Source organism: Gobio gobio (assembly GCF_949357685.1).
Source record: "Gobio gobio genome assembly, chromosome: 21".
NCBI classification, from domain to species: domain Eukaryota; kingdom Metazoa; phylum Chordata; class Actinopteri; order Cypriniformes; family Gobionidae; genus Gobio; species Gobio gobio.
In genome coordinates, this window is record NC_137117.1 from 13802221 (window position 1) to 13818169 (window position 15949).

A 15949-nucleotide genomic window follows, 5' to 3' on the forward strand; every position below is an offset into this window, starting at 1 on the left:
CCCTTCCTTCCCACATTCGACAGGCAGACTCAGTCAATTCATTTAAAAAATTGTTAAAGACCTATCTCTTCAAGAAAGCTTTTAATCTTTAAAACAGTTTAGTATTACAGCGCCCTTGTAACCCTCCTGACACTTTATTTAAATATTATATTTTGGCGCTTTTAGCACTAATCAGATTTATATTATTTGGTACATATTTTATTATGAATGTAATGTATTTTAATGTATTTCTTTCTTTTATGACTGTTGATATATGTAAGATGTCCTTGGGTATTCAGAAAGGCGTCGGCCAAATAAAATGTATTATTATTATTATTATTATTATTTTGATCAGCTGTTCGTGTAATGAGTGCTTCCACACCGAATGCGAATGTGCTGCGGAGAAAAAACGACATTTACTTTTTCCGCTTCAATGACGTTTTTTTTTTACTCTCGCAGCGACAGAAAAGGCTTCAACCAATCAAATACAAGAAAACAAAGATCACGAAATGTCCAGTTGATGTCACTATAGCTATTCAATCAACATTAACCTTTGCCAGGTATCACATTTCTCACGAGATTACCGCTGTAGTTGTAGTTACAGCTGTGTTTGCCCACTGTAGGCTACAGACAACGATAACATAACCTTTTGAGTTAAAACTCATTGATTTTTTTTCTAAACCTTGTATCCGCGACTATAGAAAGTGAATGTGTTTCCGTCCGTACGACTGTGGCACTTATATGTTTACATTGTGACTCAACTGGAAACAGCTGCTCGAGATCGATTGGTTCCTGAAGTGTGTGGTTTGTCTCGTCAGATGCGGTGCTACTGTCTCTGGAGGAGCTCCTCAAATTATCCCACGGACATTCAAAATGAAAGTCCTCATAAAATCAAAATCGGTCTTATTTACTTTGTTAGCCCACATTACAGGTCTTAGGGTGAACAATTAATCCGTGCAAGTTAATACACAAAAATTTTTTTTTGCCGTGGTAATCTTTAATCAAAATCTGAAAAGTAACTTCCAGTCTTAAATGGCATTCCCTTTCCGATGACGACTATGCGCCGGCTTAGGTTTGATTATCCTTAACCACTCCCCTCCAACCATAGTCTGCTATGAGTGAGAGATGGAGAGGAGGAGCGCTGAAGTGAAACCCTGCCCTCTATTCAATATTCCGTTTCACTTGGAAATACGTCACAGCACTGAAATAAAATCAGTTGCAACTTCCGGTTCACTGGGACTTTAAGTGCGGAACCGGACATGATAAAGTTTAAGCTCCTGTACAAGATTAGCATACTCCCCTTCAGACTCTCTGTTCTTTAAGACTGGGTGCACCCAAAACCTTCTTTACGGTCTTTTAAAGAAAATGAAAAGCTCGTCTCCACTGAATGATGAAGTGTCCGTGTTTTCTCAGCTGTCGCCGCGAATGTTTAGGAATGTTGGAGCTCTGAAACGTCACAGACGTCTCAAACTCGCGTCGCGGCTGATGTGAATGGTTTTGACGCGAACTATTCGCACACGAAATATTCGCTTTTTCCGCTTCGCTTTTTCGTTACGTGTCTGGTGTGAAAGGGCCTTTGGGCAGTGAAACAGTTTAATGATCTACAGCAAAATAGAGAGAGCTTTGGTGAGAACTAAACAAATATTGAATTACTACATTAGTAATTTCTCGCTAGAAATGACATCAGAAGTGGAAAATGTTGGTAAAAAAAAAACGTACATTTACACACAAACCAGCAAACACAACTTTCGGACGCCATCTTTTTTTCCAGCTCAACTGTCACAGAATGGAACGCACAGGATTGTGGGATATCAAAGGCAGCGAAGGATACATTTATGCTGCCTTCAAAAATCGATCAGATGAAGGTCTCTCAGGAGACAGGAAGTGAAGCTAACATTAGATTCGGACGTGTCTTGATGCCTTCCGACCTTGAAATGTGTCCTCTGAAGGCAGCATTTTCCAGGTTTCGGACGCAGCCAAGGTCTGGCTACTCGAGACTAGGTGGCGCCAAATACACGTAAAACAAGTGTGCCAGGAAATACGTGTGTCTGACTGTAATGTTAATATGTAAAAAACGCAGTCAAAGAAAACCTTACCATCTAAGAGCCATGAGACCGTTTGTTTGCGTGCCTCACGCTGTACCTAGATTTCAAAACTACAATAAGATTTAATTTCTACTGTTAATGAAATGTTGATAGGCTACATGGTTTTCACAATGAGATGAATAGCCTAATTGTTGTATAATTCAGATGGGCTACTTGTTATTTTAATGGTATGCCAAAAAGTGTTCGTTGGTACTAGTATTTGGATCAATGACATGGCATGTTCTGGTGTGCAAAGCATAGCCTATTCATAATATTAAAAATATATACATTTTTAAATGCACTGCATTGAATGACTTGACTTCCCCCTCTTAATTACTCATTTGAGTATTCATTATAAATAATTCATCTTTAAGAAACTATTGAGCTCAAAAATCCTATGTCCAGAGATCATATATGATGACATATTATGTGCCTCATATTCTCCATGACTGGACATCCCTCTACAGGCTGAGAGGAACATGCGCACCCTTTTCAACATCTACCACTTGTTGCATGAAATACTGTATTAATAATAAACCAATGTCAAATGTTGTTCTTTTTTCCAGTTTTGAAACTATAAGTACAACTATAAGACATATTCATAGTTGGAAAGGAAACACAGAATGAATCCTATAAAAACAACCAGACAATTATGAACTAAGCCTAACCCTTCACCTAAACTATTAACTATTTTTAAGAGCTGACGATTGCTCAAGTATTTCAAATGTTGTGTTCAAATGGGGGAAATAACAGCATGCTGGTTCGAAATGACACGAGAGTGAGGGAATAATTACATAATTTTCATTTTGGTTGAACTATTCTGTTAATGACAGCAACAGGTACATCTCAGCTGTAGTTTGAGATTCATTTACCACATGGAGAGGTGTTAGATTGTCCTGGATGAGACAAAGAGATCAAGAACAGCCGGAGGCTTCTGTCAGCTAATATCAAAGACTACATCTGAAGATTCAATCAAGCATATGAACACAGCATTTTTTGCCACCAGGGGGCGAAAGCGCAAAACAATCCCTTTCATCATTATTGACCTTATATTACCTCCAGAGATATTTGATTCAAAGCTTACTTTTATACTTTAGTACGTTTTGTACTTTGTACTGCACTTGAATTGTTTAATTGAATATATGTAATATTATATTAATGCACCAGTAACACATGCTAATTTATTTACTAATACTGTAAATGGTTATGCACACTCTAAAACATTGTATTTATTGTTTTATCAAGGTAATACATATATTCTTGAGCTCATATTTACTGACAGACAAGAATTTTTTTTTTTTATCATTTTCCATTTACATGAAAAAAGCTGATTAAAAACTTCCATGAAACTTCTATATAATCTAAAAGTGTACACTTGTGGCCCTAATATAGGGCAAATAAACAAATAAATAAAATAGACTTCCATTCAAACTTTGGGGTCAGTAATATTTTTTTATGTTTTTGTTTTTGTCTGTTCTGGGGGGTATTCCAGAAAGCAAGGTTAACTTACCGTCACATATACCTTTAATTCTCGGTTGATTAACCCAAACCTTGCTTACTCAAGGTATGCTGGTCCCAAAAACGAGTCCGGGAGTAAGTTCAGACAACTCAGAGTATGTTCCCAGTTAACACACAAGGAAGAAAAGGCTAAGAAAAAGCGCACCATTCTACTTCCGCTTCTTCTTTTGTTTAATGGCGAGTTACATAACCTACTTAGTGCAAATCGCCACCTGTTTGGAATCATCTTTTCGTTTAATAAGTCATCTTTAAAAAATTATATTGTTTGTTTGATGCTAATTAATTGAATCCAGATCTATGTGTGAGATGACAATAAAATAAATATATTTTAATTGAATTAACATTTAAACTTACTTTTAATTTATTTTTTATTCTAATTCTTTAGAATTAATACATAATATTGTATATTATATAACTGAAACAAATGTGGTTATATTACTAACTATATTCATTATTTAAAACACATCTGAATACCTCTTAAGCAAACTAACCCTGGAACATAACCTGCTCCGGAGTTACTTACATACCCTGAACGTTTTTGGAACCGAAAGTTGAGGTTATCCGCTAACTTACTCTTAAACATAGCCGGGTATGTCACATAACCTGCTTTCTGGAATACCCCCCTCCTCACCAAGGCTCTTTGATAAAAAATACAGTATTTAATTTAATGACATTTTCTATTTTAATATATTGTAAAATGTAGTTTATTTCTGTAATGCAAAGCTGAATTTTCAGCATCATCATTACTCCAGTCTTCAGACAGAAATCATTCTAATATGCAGATATGATGCTCAAGAAACATTTCTTATTATTATAAAAGTTGTGTCATGACAACTCTCTGAGTGTTTGGCATGGTAATAGATATGACAATGTTAATGTATTTGGTCTTGGCAGAATAGATCTACTACGCGGCGGCTGCTGTTGTTATTGCTGCTGCAGAGCAAACACAGAACGTGCTACTGCCAAAACACACGACACACTGCTGTGAGCAAGTAAGACATGCTGCTGCTGCTGTACAATATGGCATATAGGAGTTACCCATAGCAGATCTATAGAGGTGGAGCTGGGGAAGGAGAAGGGTTTCTGAAAGCACGCTGCAACTGTTACAGCAAATGCCGACCAAGTATTTGAAGTTTGAGCAGCGAGCTCATTGGCTGGCTACTGATACAGCAGGAATCAATCAGTTGTGAGCTATAGAGAATGATTTCAAGCAGATTGAGTTAAGGACCATATAGAGTTTCATGACAGAACTTTATATTTAAAAACTGTTTATATTTTTAAAGGTGTTGTATGTAAGATTGACAGCTAGTGGTTGAAATTGGTACTGCTGTCCAAATTCAAAATATCGTTTGCTCCGCTCCCTCCTCCTCAACGCTCACACGGGTTGCCAGAATGAGGACACGCAACAAGAATGAGCGCAATTGACAATGGAAGGCGAGGAGACTAACACACACTGTAAGTTGATGAGTTGTTTTATCCGCGTTTTAATATGCTTTCTTTCGTAGAGATTTTCAGATTGATGCTGAGGCTTTTTTCGGGTCGGGTAGAATCTGTGATCTCTGACCCAGTTTGTTCTGGCTTCCATGGCTGCAATACGCTGCGTTTTCCACTGAATGGCAACCTAGGGTGTCGAAATACTATTGGGTAAACTGGCAGTGTGCGGTATCCCAAACACCAAAACAAAAACAGACATTCCGACACGCACATTTCAAAGTAGAATAACCGGCTGTACATTGTTTTTCAGAGAAACAACTATGTGAACTCAGCATATTTCCTAAAGATTTGATAAAATATGATATTATATATCATACAGCTATAATATCTATAAAGGAAAAAATATTTACAAGTCTTGACATCATTTCCGGGAGATAAGTCAGTAAATCACAGGCTTTGCTTATCCCGTGCGAATGCACCACGCGAAATTCAGATGTGGGGGGGTAATTTCTAAATCACACGAGGTACCCAGATAATATTAATCCCGTGCGAATATGGCTAATGATTCCGCAAAATCAAGGCGTCATCAAGCTATAATTTTGTTTTGAATAAGCCACCTCTAGTGGCAAAAAATTACATATTGTGCCTTTAACTTTCTAGGCCTTTATCGCAATTTTTGACAGAATAAACTAAGTTAAGGATTAAAAGTGAATTATGCCTGCAAAATCCATTGGACGACAAATTTCAGAAGCATGTTGTTTAAGCATCTTGGTAACAGAAAAATTCCGTTAATGAGTGTTACTCAGTTTGATAGAGTTATTAAATGTTTTTAGCTTTTGTGATGAGGTAATAAGCAGTCCACTTGAACCCTGGGAAGGTGACTAACGTCTCCCGCTCTATGATGCAGTCGTCCCGGCTACTGTACAAACGCAGCATTATTCGATCAAAACAAGTATTTACTGTTGGTCAGGGGTGTGACATGTTATTTCTATTTGAATAAGGCCTTCTTTACACAAGCTGCAGGTCTGCAGTGATTACTGCCACGCAGGCAGGCTGCCGCGCCACACGACGCAATTCAACGGGTGGCCTTTTCCACAAACCTAATTCATGAAAACCCGTTTGAAGCAAGATTACCATGTAATATCCTGTCGGATCAATCATGCACAATGTCCATGTCACGTTTCTGCATTAAGCAGAGTCTGAGGTCATAGTAATTCGCTGTTAATGTCCATCAATGTTTCATTATACAAGGAACTTATTAAAATTGACCTTCGCTGCCTATTATTGCACCATGATGTCACTACTACCAAACTACATGGTGTGCTGTAGATCAAACACTCTGGTTAAGTCATTCGCTGGGCTCCTTTCCAGTTTTACACAATCTTACTCAAATATGTCAAGCAAGACTGGCTTGAAAAGACTCTACAGTACACAATGTTGAATGAAATTCCCATCCAGTGAAAACATGCACGTTATTTGTTCTCTAGCCCTTCATGGTTATTGTGCATGAGATCTGATTAGATTACCTAATCCGAGATAAAGGGCATATGACTCACAGCATATCTGCAATAGCGCAAATAAACGGGGGGAAATGTGCCTGTGTTCTGTCGCGACCCACGTGCTGCTTTATTTATTTATTTTGCTCAAAGCTAGTGATGTCATACCAAGCGACTTCCTGAACACTGGGTTCATTCACGCCATCCACCCCAGTTAGGGCCCAAACAAGCTGTTGCCTAGCAATCGAGGAAACGCTACAAGATGCCTATTTGTCTGAGAGGCAAAGAGCTGTGAAGTCACAAAGGGCCACATGGGCCGATGCCATCAAAAGAGCAAAGTTCTGTTCATTTCTGCTCAGATTTAATGACCAAAATAACGGCAGCCAGCATCTGCTGTATCAAGCCGCTATATCTGGAGCTTAAATAACTAAGCCTATCGATGATTAACTGCTTTAATTCAGTGCAATTTGGAGGCATAAAGAGAACAGGTGTTTCATAAAGGAGCATGTGTATGGCAAGCCGTTTGAACTTTTATTCATTCCCAGGATTTGAATTCATCCATTTGATATCAACCATTCAATTGTTACTATAGTTAAAATGCTCATTCTTGATATCAGAAATGGGATTTTTACTAGTAACAATCGCTATTTCCACTAGTAAAAATGTTCATTCTTGATATCAGCAATGACGTCGTCATCACTCACAGAAATACGAATTCTTGATATCAATTAAATTTCAACTAGTAAAAACTATAATTCATGATATCTGTAATTGTATTTTCACTAGTTAAAGGTGCACTATGTAACTTTTCCGTCCGCTAGAGGTCGCCTATTCAAAACAAAGGCGTAGTTTAATGACGTCACGTTTGAGCGCAGAATCTTGGGACGTGGTCTTCACCTCACAGTCGGTGGAAAAGAATCGGGATAGGACTCATGTTCAGAAATCATGTTCATGAATGCGATTATTAATGTTATTGTAATATGAAGCAGAGCAAGGCCGCTGGAGCAATTGTTAATAAGATGAACGCAACACACGCCTCGCGAGCAGCGGGACTTTTATTATGACAGTAGTTCCGGTCCACTTTCACTTTTCCGGTCATGAGTATGAGGTAATGCAGCTCTGTTTATCATATAAGATACATCTGAGCATTGGCGTCGGAAGCATTGTATGTGGGTGGGACAAGACCCACCCACTTTTTACGATCAATGATATTGGACCCACTCACAACACATGTTAGACGCTTTATTTCCACTTTTCTAATATTTTCTTCATTTTTGTTGAAAATAAATGCCTTTCCGATCTGATATGTGATGGGAAAAGGGAGTAGAGTGAGTTCGGCAAAAGGCGGATTCGAACCTCGATTTGTGTCAAAACTTGATGCCATGCGTCTCGCCCCTACACTATTGCCGCCCTCAATGACACTGTGATTTCTGTAATTTTGTCTTGAACAACCAGACGTTTAGCAAACAAGGCGATATATTTGTACTTAATGTAAATGGCATCTACTCCAGTAAAAATTTTCTGAGAGAACCCAGCCAAATTTTTCACCCCCAGTGTGTTGAAAACGATGTTATGACGTTACTCTGTGCGTTCGCTCGGCGGCTGCTATGACACTTGTTCACACTGCAGTGAGAGTAAAGTGTTTCTGAAAACCGGAAACCGAGGGTAACACAGATATGAAGCAACTGACAGGCGACTCCCTCACACGTCCCGGTTTGTTGGTTAAAATAGCAATTTTCTCACGATTTACAAATAGTTGGAAACATTTGGGATATTGTAGGTACTCATCTGAACAAAATATATAACACTGGCCTAGTGGTTTTTGGATATTTAAAAAAATTTTTTTACATAGTGCACCTTTAAATGTCACCATAGGCTGCCATTCAAATTCAATTGTTGATATCAAGAATTGATTTCTTACTAGGGGAAATTTCAATTTCACATTGTTTCAGAAATACAATTCTTACTAGTAAAAATCATATTTCTTGATAAATGTCTATTCTTGATATCAACGATTGAATTGCTACTAGTAGATTTTTTTTTTTAAAGCACCAGCCGCCACTGATTAAAAGTCAAAACGGCTTGCCATAGCACGTGCTATGACAGTCAACCCCACCATAAACAGTACACAAAATAAAATTGATTCTTGAACAGTTTCTGAATCACACTTAAAAAGCGATAAATGTTGATGTTATAATAAAATACAGTTATTATGTTTAAAATGCATGATAGTTATCGCAGCCGTGTTGTTATGCAGTTGCTATGTTTTGAGTTGGGATTAGCACGTTGCTATGCGGTTGTTAGGGTGGCCTAGGAGGTTGCTATGCTTTGGTGTTTTGGGTGGTCACTAGCCGACCCCTCAAATTATCTCTATGATAAGCCTCGCTATCTTCACTAATATTATCGTCTCATTGCTTAGATACCAGTATTCTACCGTGGTACTTTTTCGTACTATTGCTTTTATATTACAGTTAGTGCGTTGATACTTGAAATTACCTGCTTAATGAGTCGTTCAAAAGCTTGCATGTGCAGGTGTTGAGTCTTCGTCAAAGGACTGTAGGTGAATATCCACTTCATCCAGCGCTTGTTTTGTTCTCCGTGTTTGACTGCGAAACGTTTCAGTGCGCGAGTGAACTGTATGAGCAATTCATTTACAGCGTCCACACCAAGGACGATAAATAAAACGGTAAAGTTCGATACAGTTTTACAAATTTTTAGTTTTACAAAGTTTAAAAGAATAGCGGAGTCATTACCACCACAACTAAAATGATAACGACACAGAGGACCAATATCGTTGGAATCACTTTCAGAACGACTTTTTCCAACTGATGATGAACGATAAAGACATTGACAGCCAATCAAAATCCAGATCTCGGACATGTAAAGCGGATATTACATTTTAAAATACTCGTAAATGTTATTCTCACAATGGCAGTTATTCATAATTCATAGTTTTTCTCAAACCAGTCATTTAACCATGTATTAGGCCTACTGTCTTTGGAAGGCTTTTGTCTTTCAAACACATTGAAATGTAGGGTTTTGCAATGCAAAGATTTTCCAACTTTTCGTCAGCTGAACATCTATGACCTAATATTTACATGAAGAACCCTCGAGAATTGAAGTTAATAAGTTATGTCAATAATACAATTTAGTCAGTAGCAATAATAATACATTAATAAAAATTAAGTTCACGGTTATTGATCACATGGCATGCAGGTAAACACGTTTATTTTAAAAATGTAAATTTTTAAATGAATCATTTAAAAGGATTTTTTTTTATTTTTATGATTTAATTACTGTCACAAATCCATCCGTCTACTCAGTGCCAGATTCCAGACTTCATATTTAGCCAAGTTACCAGTTTGGATTCTCAAGCATTGCCTTACATTCCTGTGTTGTGTTTTTCTGAAGTTCATCATTGACTCCACTCCTGTTTTCTGTTCGTGACGTAATGTAATATTTAATGCACTTCATGTTGTTGAAAACAGAATGGAATATATTTTCTTTCTCTTGATATTATTGTATCAATATGGCACAATATTATCCCATTAAAAGCAATGTGATTACTGAGTTAGGTCAAAAATAATCAAAAAGTAGTCAGATTATATTACCTTAAAGCTACAATGTGTGATATTTTCCCCCATCTAGTGGTAAAAATGTATATGACCATCCAGTGAATTTTAGTTTCTATTCCTCTCAATTCCGATTTCGTTTTAACTCCTACAGTGGCCGATTTAGTCCAAGATTAACATGGCTTCCAGTTCGACCTCGTCCACATTCGACACAGTGCCATCGAGTGTTAAAACGCGAAAGGCAAAGCTTGAATTTACGGGTATGTCCCTCTTTGGCTAATGTACTTTCAAGATGGAGGAGCAACATGGCGACCCGCATTCGAACCCCTCACCCGTATGTATTTTCAATGGCATATTATAAACTTACGAGAATACTTTATTACTTGAAAGAAGTAAATATACATTAATGAGCACATATATTTTTGAAAGAACTAAGTGTTTTTAGCTAAGAATAAACTAAAAAAGTAACACAGTGTAGCTTTACATGTGTAATGTAATGGATTACATTACTATCTACAATTTGGAATCAGTTACCGACTAGTTATCTTTATAGTTATAGTTTTTGGTGAATGATAACAAATGTTTATTTATGCTTGAATATACACTATATTGCCAAAAGTATTGGGACACCCCTCCAAATCATTGAGTTCAGGTGTTCCAATCACTTCCATGTCCACAGGTGTATCAAATCAAGCACTAGGCATGCAGACGCTTCTACAAACAATTGTGAAAGAATGGGTCGCTCTCAGGAGCTCAGTGAACTCAAGCATGGTACCCTGATAGAATGACACCTGTGCAATAAGTCCATTCATGAAATTTGGAAAGAATGCAAAGTGGACTCTAGAGCAGTGGAGGCGTGTTCTCTGGAGTGACTAATCTCGCTTCTATGTCTGTCTCAATCCGATGGATGAGTCAGGGTTTGGCAGTTGCCAGGAGAACGGTACTTGCCTGACTACATTTTTCCAAGTGTAAAGTTTGGTGGAGGGGGGATTATGGTGTGGGGTTGTTTTTCAGGGGTTGGGCTTGGCCCCTTCGTTCCAGTGAAAGGAACTCTTAATGCTTCAGCATACCAAGACATTTTGGACAATTTCATGCTCCCAATTTTTTGGGAACAGTTTGGGGATGGTCCCTTCCTGTTCCAACATGACTGGGCACCAGTGCACAAAGCGTCGGTCCATAAAGACATGGATGAGTGAGTTTGGTGTGGAGGAACTTGACTGGCCTGCACAGAGTCCTGACCTCAACCCAATAGAACACCTTTGGGGTGAATTAGAGCAGAGACTGCGAGCCAGGCCTTCTCGTCCAACATCAGTGCCTGACCTCACAAGTGTGCTTCTAGAAAAATGGTCAAAAATTCCCATAAACACACTCCTAAATGTTGTGGAAAGCCTTCCCAGAAGAGTTGAAGCTGTTATAGCTCTAAAGGGTGGGCCAACTCCATATTAAACCCTCTGGATTAAGAATGGGATGTCATGTGCATGTAAAGGCAGACGTCCCAAAACTTTTGGGAATATAGTGTATGTGTCCCATAGTATAAGGCCTCTTAAAGGAGGGCTCCCTGGAACTTCTGTTACTGTTGGGCCCTATGTGAATATGAAGGCCCCAAAACCTCTTATAGAACTTTTTCCCATCCTGTTTTATTTATTTGAACCACTATTTGAGCTTCTTTCCTTGAGTGAAAGTTATTTGAAAAACAACTATTTATGTTATAAATAGAAGTGAGATTAAATTTTTAAAAATTGCGTAAATCATTGCCTAAAATCTAAATGATCCAACAAAATGGACCTAGAAAGAACAATAGAGTATGTTTTAGCATGCTTATGGTTTAAAATGTAAAAATTGTGATACGAGCCACTGTGAAAACACTGGATCTTGAGCTGATAATGTGAGCAAAGTCTGCACTATTTAATCTGTATGTAGATAGACTTTATTTTAATATACAAAGACATATGGTGAAAGAAGAGTGTCGGAAATGAGGCAACCCACATTGAGCAAACAACACATCATGTCTAAAAAGACTCACAAAAGCAAAGGTAAACTCTTTAAAGCTTTCCTTTTTATTGCTCATCATGTCCTCATGAACACATCTAAACATATTAGGTTAGACATGCTGAAGCCAAAACATGAATATAATCATGACAAGCTACAATGAAATAAAAAATAGAATTGGTTTCTCTTTTGGCATTGACAATCTTATATTAATATAAAAAACAAAAAATGAAATGCAATTCGTCTATATGCAGCAAAAGCTTTGGCAGTTCATATATTCCCAGAGCCTTGGTTATAAGATATTAAATGGCAAGAGAACAACTGATTCAGTTCATATAAATATTTCTCTTCCAATTCTGACTAAATATCTCATTCTAAAAAATAAAATGATAGAAACAACCTATTTACAGTAAAAAGAAAAGGTTTACATTCTGAATATGTTTGTTTGGTTGTGCCCACTGTACACTGAAAACAATAGCATCACTATTTTTACAATGTAAGATACCACTTACAAATTAATTATTCATTTATACCATAATTCAGCCAAAATTGTAAAGACATATAAAAATATATGCTTAAAACTAGTTTTTAAAGTGGGCAGGATTGCTTTCAAAAATATTTTCAAAAAGAAGCCTTTGAACACAAGCTTGTGCTTCTCAAATAATGGATTTGTTTGTTAAATTTGATGCATAAATCAACTTTTTGTCAGTTTGCATTCAATATTAGAAAATGAATGTGACAATGTGTAACAGAGACATGCAGAGGGTATCTACTCTAAGTATAAATACAGAAACTTATTTCCATGTTTTGTATGTTCTACATTTACACACACACACACATAAAATATATATATATATATGCATATCATAAAAGCAAAGCTGTTGTGGTTAAAAAGATTCTCCATGAGATCTGTAGAGGGATACATCCTAAATTTTAACATAAAGACAAAAAACTTGAACAGTTCAAGTGTTGTATATTCATAAGCAGAACAGATGGAACCGGTCAGGTCACGAGTACATAAATAAGCAATAATAAAATATGATAACTATTCAGTTTTAGTACGGGACAGAGACGTTTTGAGAACCTAAATGTAGTGCAGGGCATCCTGGGCTCTGACTTGACACAAGGTACATGTATTTCCATTCATTTTTGGTTTGCTGGTTCTACATTTTGGTAGGCAAAGGCACATTGCTCAGTTTTCTATGTACATCACAAAGAAGAAAATGGCACTTCATTGGTTTTCTTAGCTGTATAACAAACAAATTGCATTTTCCTGAAAAACTTAAAATAAAAAACAATTCACTGACGAGAAGTGCATATGCTGTTTTTAAGAATTCCCTTCATGAACAGTGCATTTACTTATAGTCATTTAAAATATTAAGTACAAGGCATTTCAAAAATTACAATTTGGACTGATGTACATATGGTTCATCGAATACACAAACAACAACTAAACATTTGCAGTGGTGTGATGTATTTATCCACTTTCCCTTCAGAAGAATATGCAAACCACTTGTTTTGGGGAATATGACGGACAGTAATGGTTTAGTCTCACAGATGATGAGGTTATTGCTCGAAATACACTAATCTGAGTGAGTTCATTGATGTGAGTCAAAAGGCTATGGAATAAAAAACCCACAAAAAGGGGGAAAAAAAACTGACTTAACTCCACCTGTCCAATCCAAACTGTTTTTGAAGGCTCAAGTCTCTGACAACTTGGACATATGAGATCAACATTGGACGACTGTCAAAAGTCAAATAATAGCGGGGGAATTCAATACCATTTACATCAACACGCTGCTGTTCCTGGAGTTGACTGAGATGGATGTTTGGTTAAATGTGGTCCATGATCCAGTTTGTGTCAGAGTTGACACTTGACCGGGCCGAGGCATCGCTGCTGCTCTCACGTGTGGCGCTGAAGGCAGGGGAACGGGGTCCAGGGGTCCTGCTGGCTTCCCGATTAGGGGTTTCCTCTATGTCTGACCCCTGCCATGCACTCCTGTCAGATCCTTCCTTATGATCTCATTCACTATAGAAAAGACAGAAAAGAGGAACATCTGTTCAGAACTGAATTGCAGAAAAAAAAATTCTTTATCATTGGCATAATAATTTCCTGACGTGACGTCGAGAGTGACCGACTTCAGGGAACGAGGGTTACATAGGTAACCGAGACATTTCTCTGGATTCATCATTTATATGTATCTGTTTGAGTAAAATGAACATTTGGATTTATTCTACAAACTACTGACAACATTTCTTCCAAATTTCATATACAAATATTGTCATTTACAGCATTTATTTGCAGAAAATGACCACTGGTCAAAATAACGAAAAAAGATGCCACGTTTCTTTCATTTTTAAAGCTACACTGTGTGATATTTTCCCCCATCTAGCGGTTAAAATGTATATGACCATCCAGTGAATGTTAGTTTCTCTTCCTCTCAATTCCGATTTCGTTTTAACTCCTACGGTGGCCGATTTAGTCCAAGATTAACATGGCTTCCAGTTCAACCTCGTCCACATTCGACACGGTGCCATCAAGTGTTAAAACGCGAAAGGCAAAGCTTGAATTCACGGGTATGTCCCTCTTTGGCTGATGTACTTTCAAGATGGAGGGGCAACATGGCGACCTGCATTCGAACCCATTACCGTATGTATTTTCAATGGAATATTATAAACTTACGAGAATACTTTATTACTTCAAAGAAGTAAATATCGATTAATGAGCACATATATTTTTGAAAGAACTAAGTGTTTTTAGCTAAGAACAAACTAAAAACTAAAAAAGTTACACAGTGTAGCTTTAAACAACACAATACTAATGTTTTAACTTGGGAAGAGTTCAGGAATAAACATTTGGTGGAATAACCCTGATTTTCAATCCCAGCTTTCATGTGTCTTGGCATGCTCCCTATCAGGCGGTCGCATTGCTGATGGGTGACTTTATGCCACTCCCAGCAGCGCAGATTTATTTAATGGCTGGTGACCCTCTAGCTCAGGGGTTTTCAAACTTTATGATGCCAAGGACCCCCAAATTTGATGAACCTTTATGAGGGACCCCCTTCCTAAAAATCCATCTATTTTTATGTACGAAAAAACATTTAAACTGTTAGATAAATAGTAAGTGTGACATTATAATACAACATTGTTTCCCAACTTAAATTGGCTATTAATGTTGGATGTATAAACCCAAAGAAGAACATGTTCAATTAAAAATTATTTGTATAAACAACTTTCACAATTAATGTATGCAAGCAGCTTACGTACGGTGTTAAGAATACTGCCTTACAACCCCAGTGAGCGAGATAAAGGGGACTATAGTGAGAAAAACTCACTAGAAAGATACAAAGCAAACATATACAATTCTGGAATGTATACGGCAAGAAAGGAGAGAAACATTTAGAAATGAAACCGTTAGAATATTTGGTAGACTTTAAATCCGGTTTTGCTTTTTATTCTCTGAAAACTATTCTCCAGTTTGAAAACCCCTGCTCTAGCTCACATTCCAGAGGTTTTCAGTGGGCTTCAGGTCTGGAGATTGGGATGGTCACGATCTGGTGGTCCTCCATCCACACCTTGATTGGTAAGGCTGTGAAGATTGGAGCATTGTCCCGTGGGAAAAAACAATCCTTCGAGATGGGGAACATTGTCAGAGCAGATGGAAGCAAGTTTTCTTCCAGGATAACCTTGTACAGGGCTTGAGTCACGCGTCCTTCGCAAAGACAGATCTGCCTGATTCTGATCTTCTCTGAGGAGTCCAGTTTTCAGTTTTCCTGGTCCTCTAATGCTAAGACAGAGACCTGGAGAGACCTACAGCCCACAGTCTCTCCCAAGCACTGTGTAATTTGGTGGAGGATTGGTGATGACCTGGTGGTTC

General features: G+C 37.6%; 1 protein-coding gene across 2 annotated transcripts in view; it reads right to left on the reverse strand.

Moving 5' to 3' along the window:
• Positions 1–11995: 11995 nt before the first annotated feature.
• The window catches only part of nfatc2a (nuclear factor of activated T cells 2a), a 45194-nt gene continuing 41240 nt past the window's right edge, over positions 11996–15949 (reverse strand). The window contains exon 10 of one of the 2 annotated variants that reach the window (XM_079802854.1): positions 11996–14101. In XM_079802854.1, the coding sequence (XP_079658980.1) occupies positions 14046–14101 (56 nt within the window). In that variant the 3' untranslated portion in view covers positions 11996–14045. The remainder of the gene's footprint in view (positions 14102–15949) is intronic. The other variant, XM_079802855.1, reaches the window with a different exon arrangement.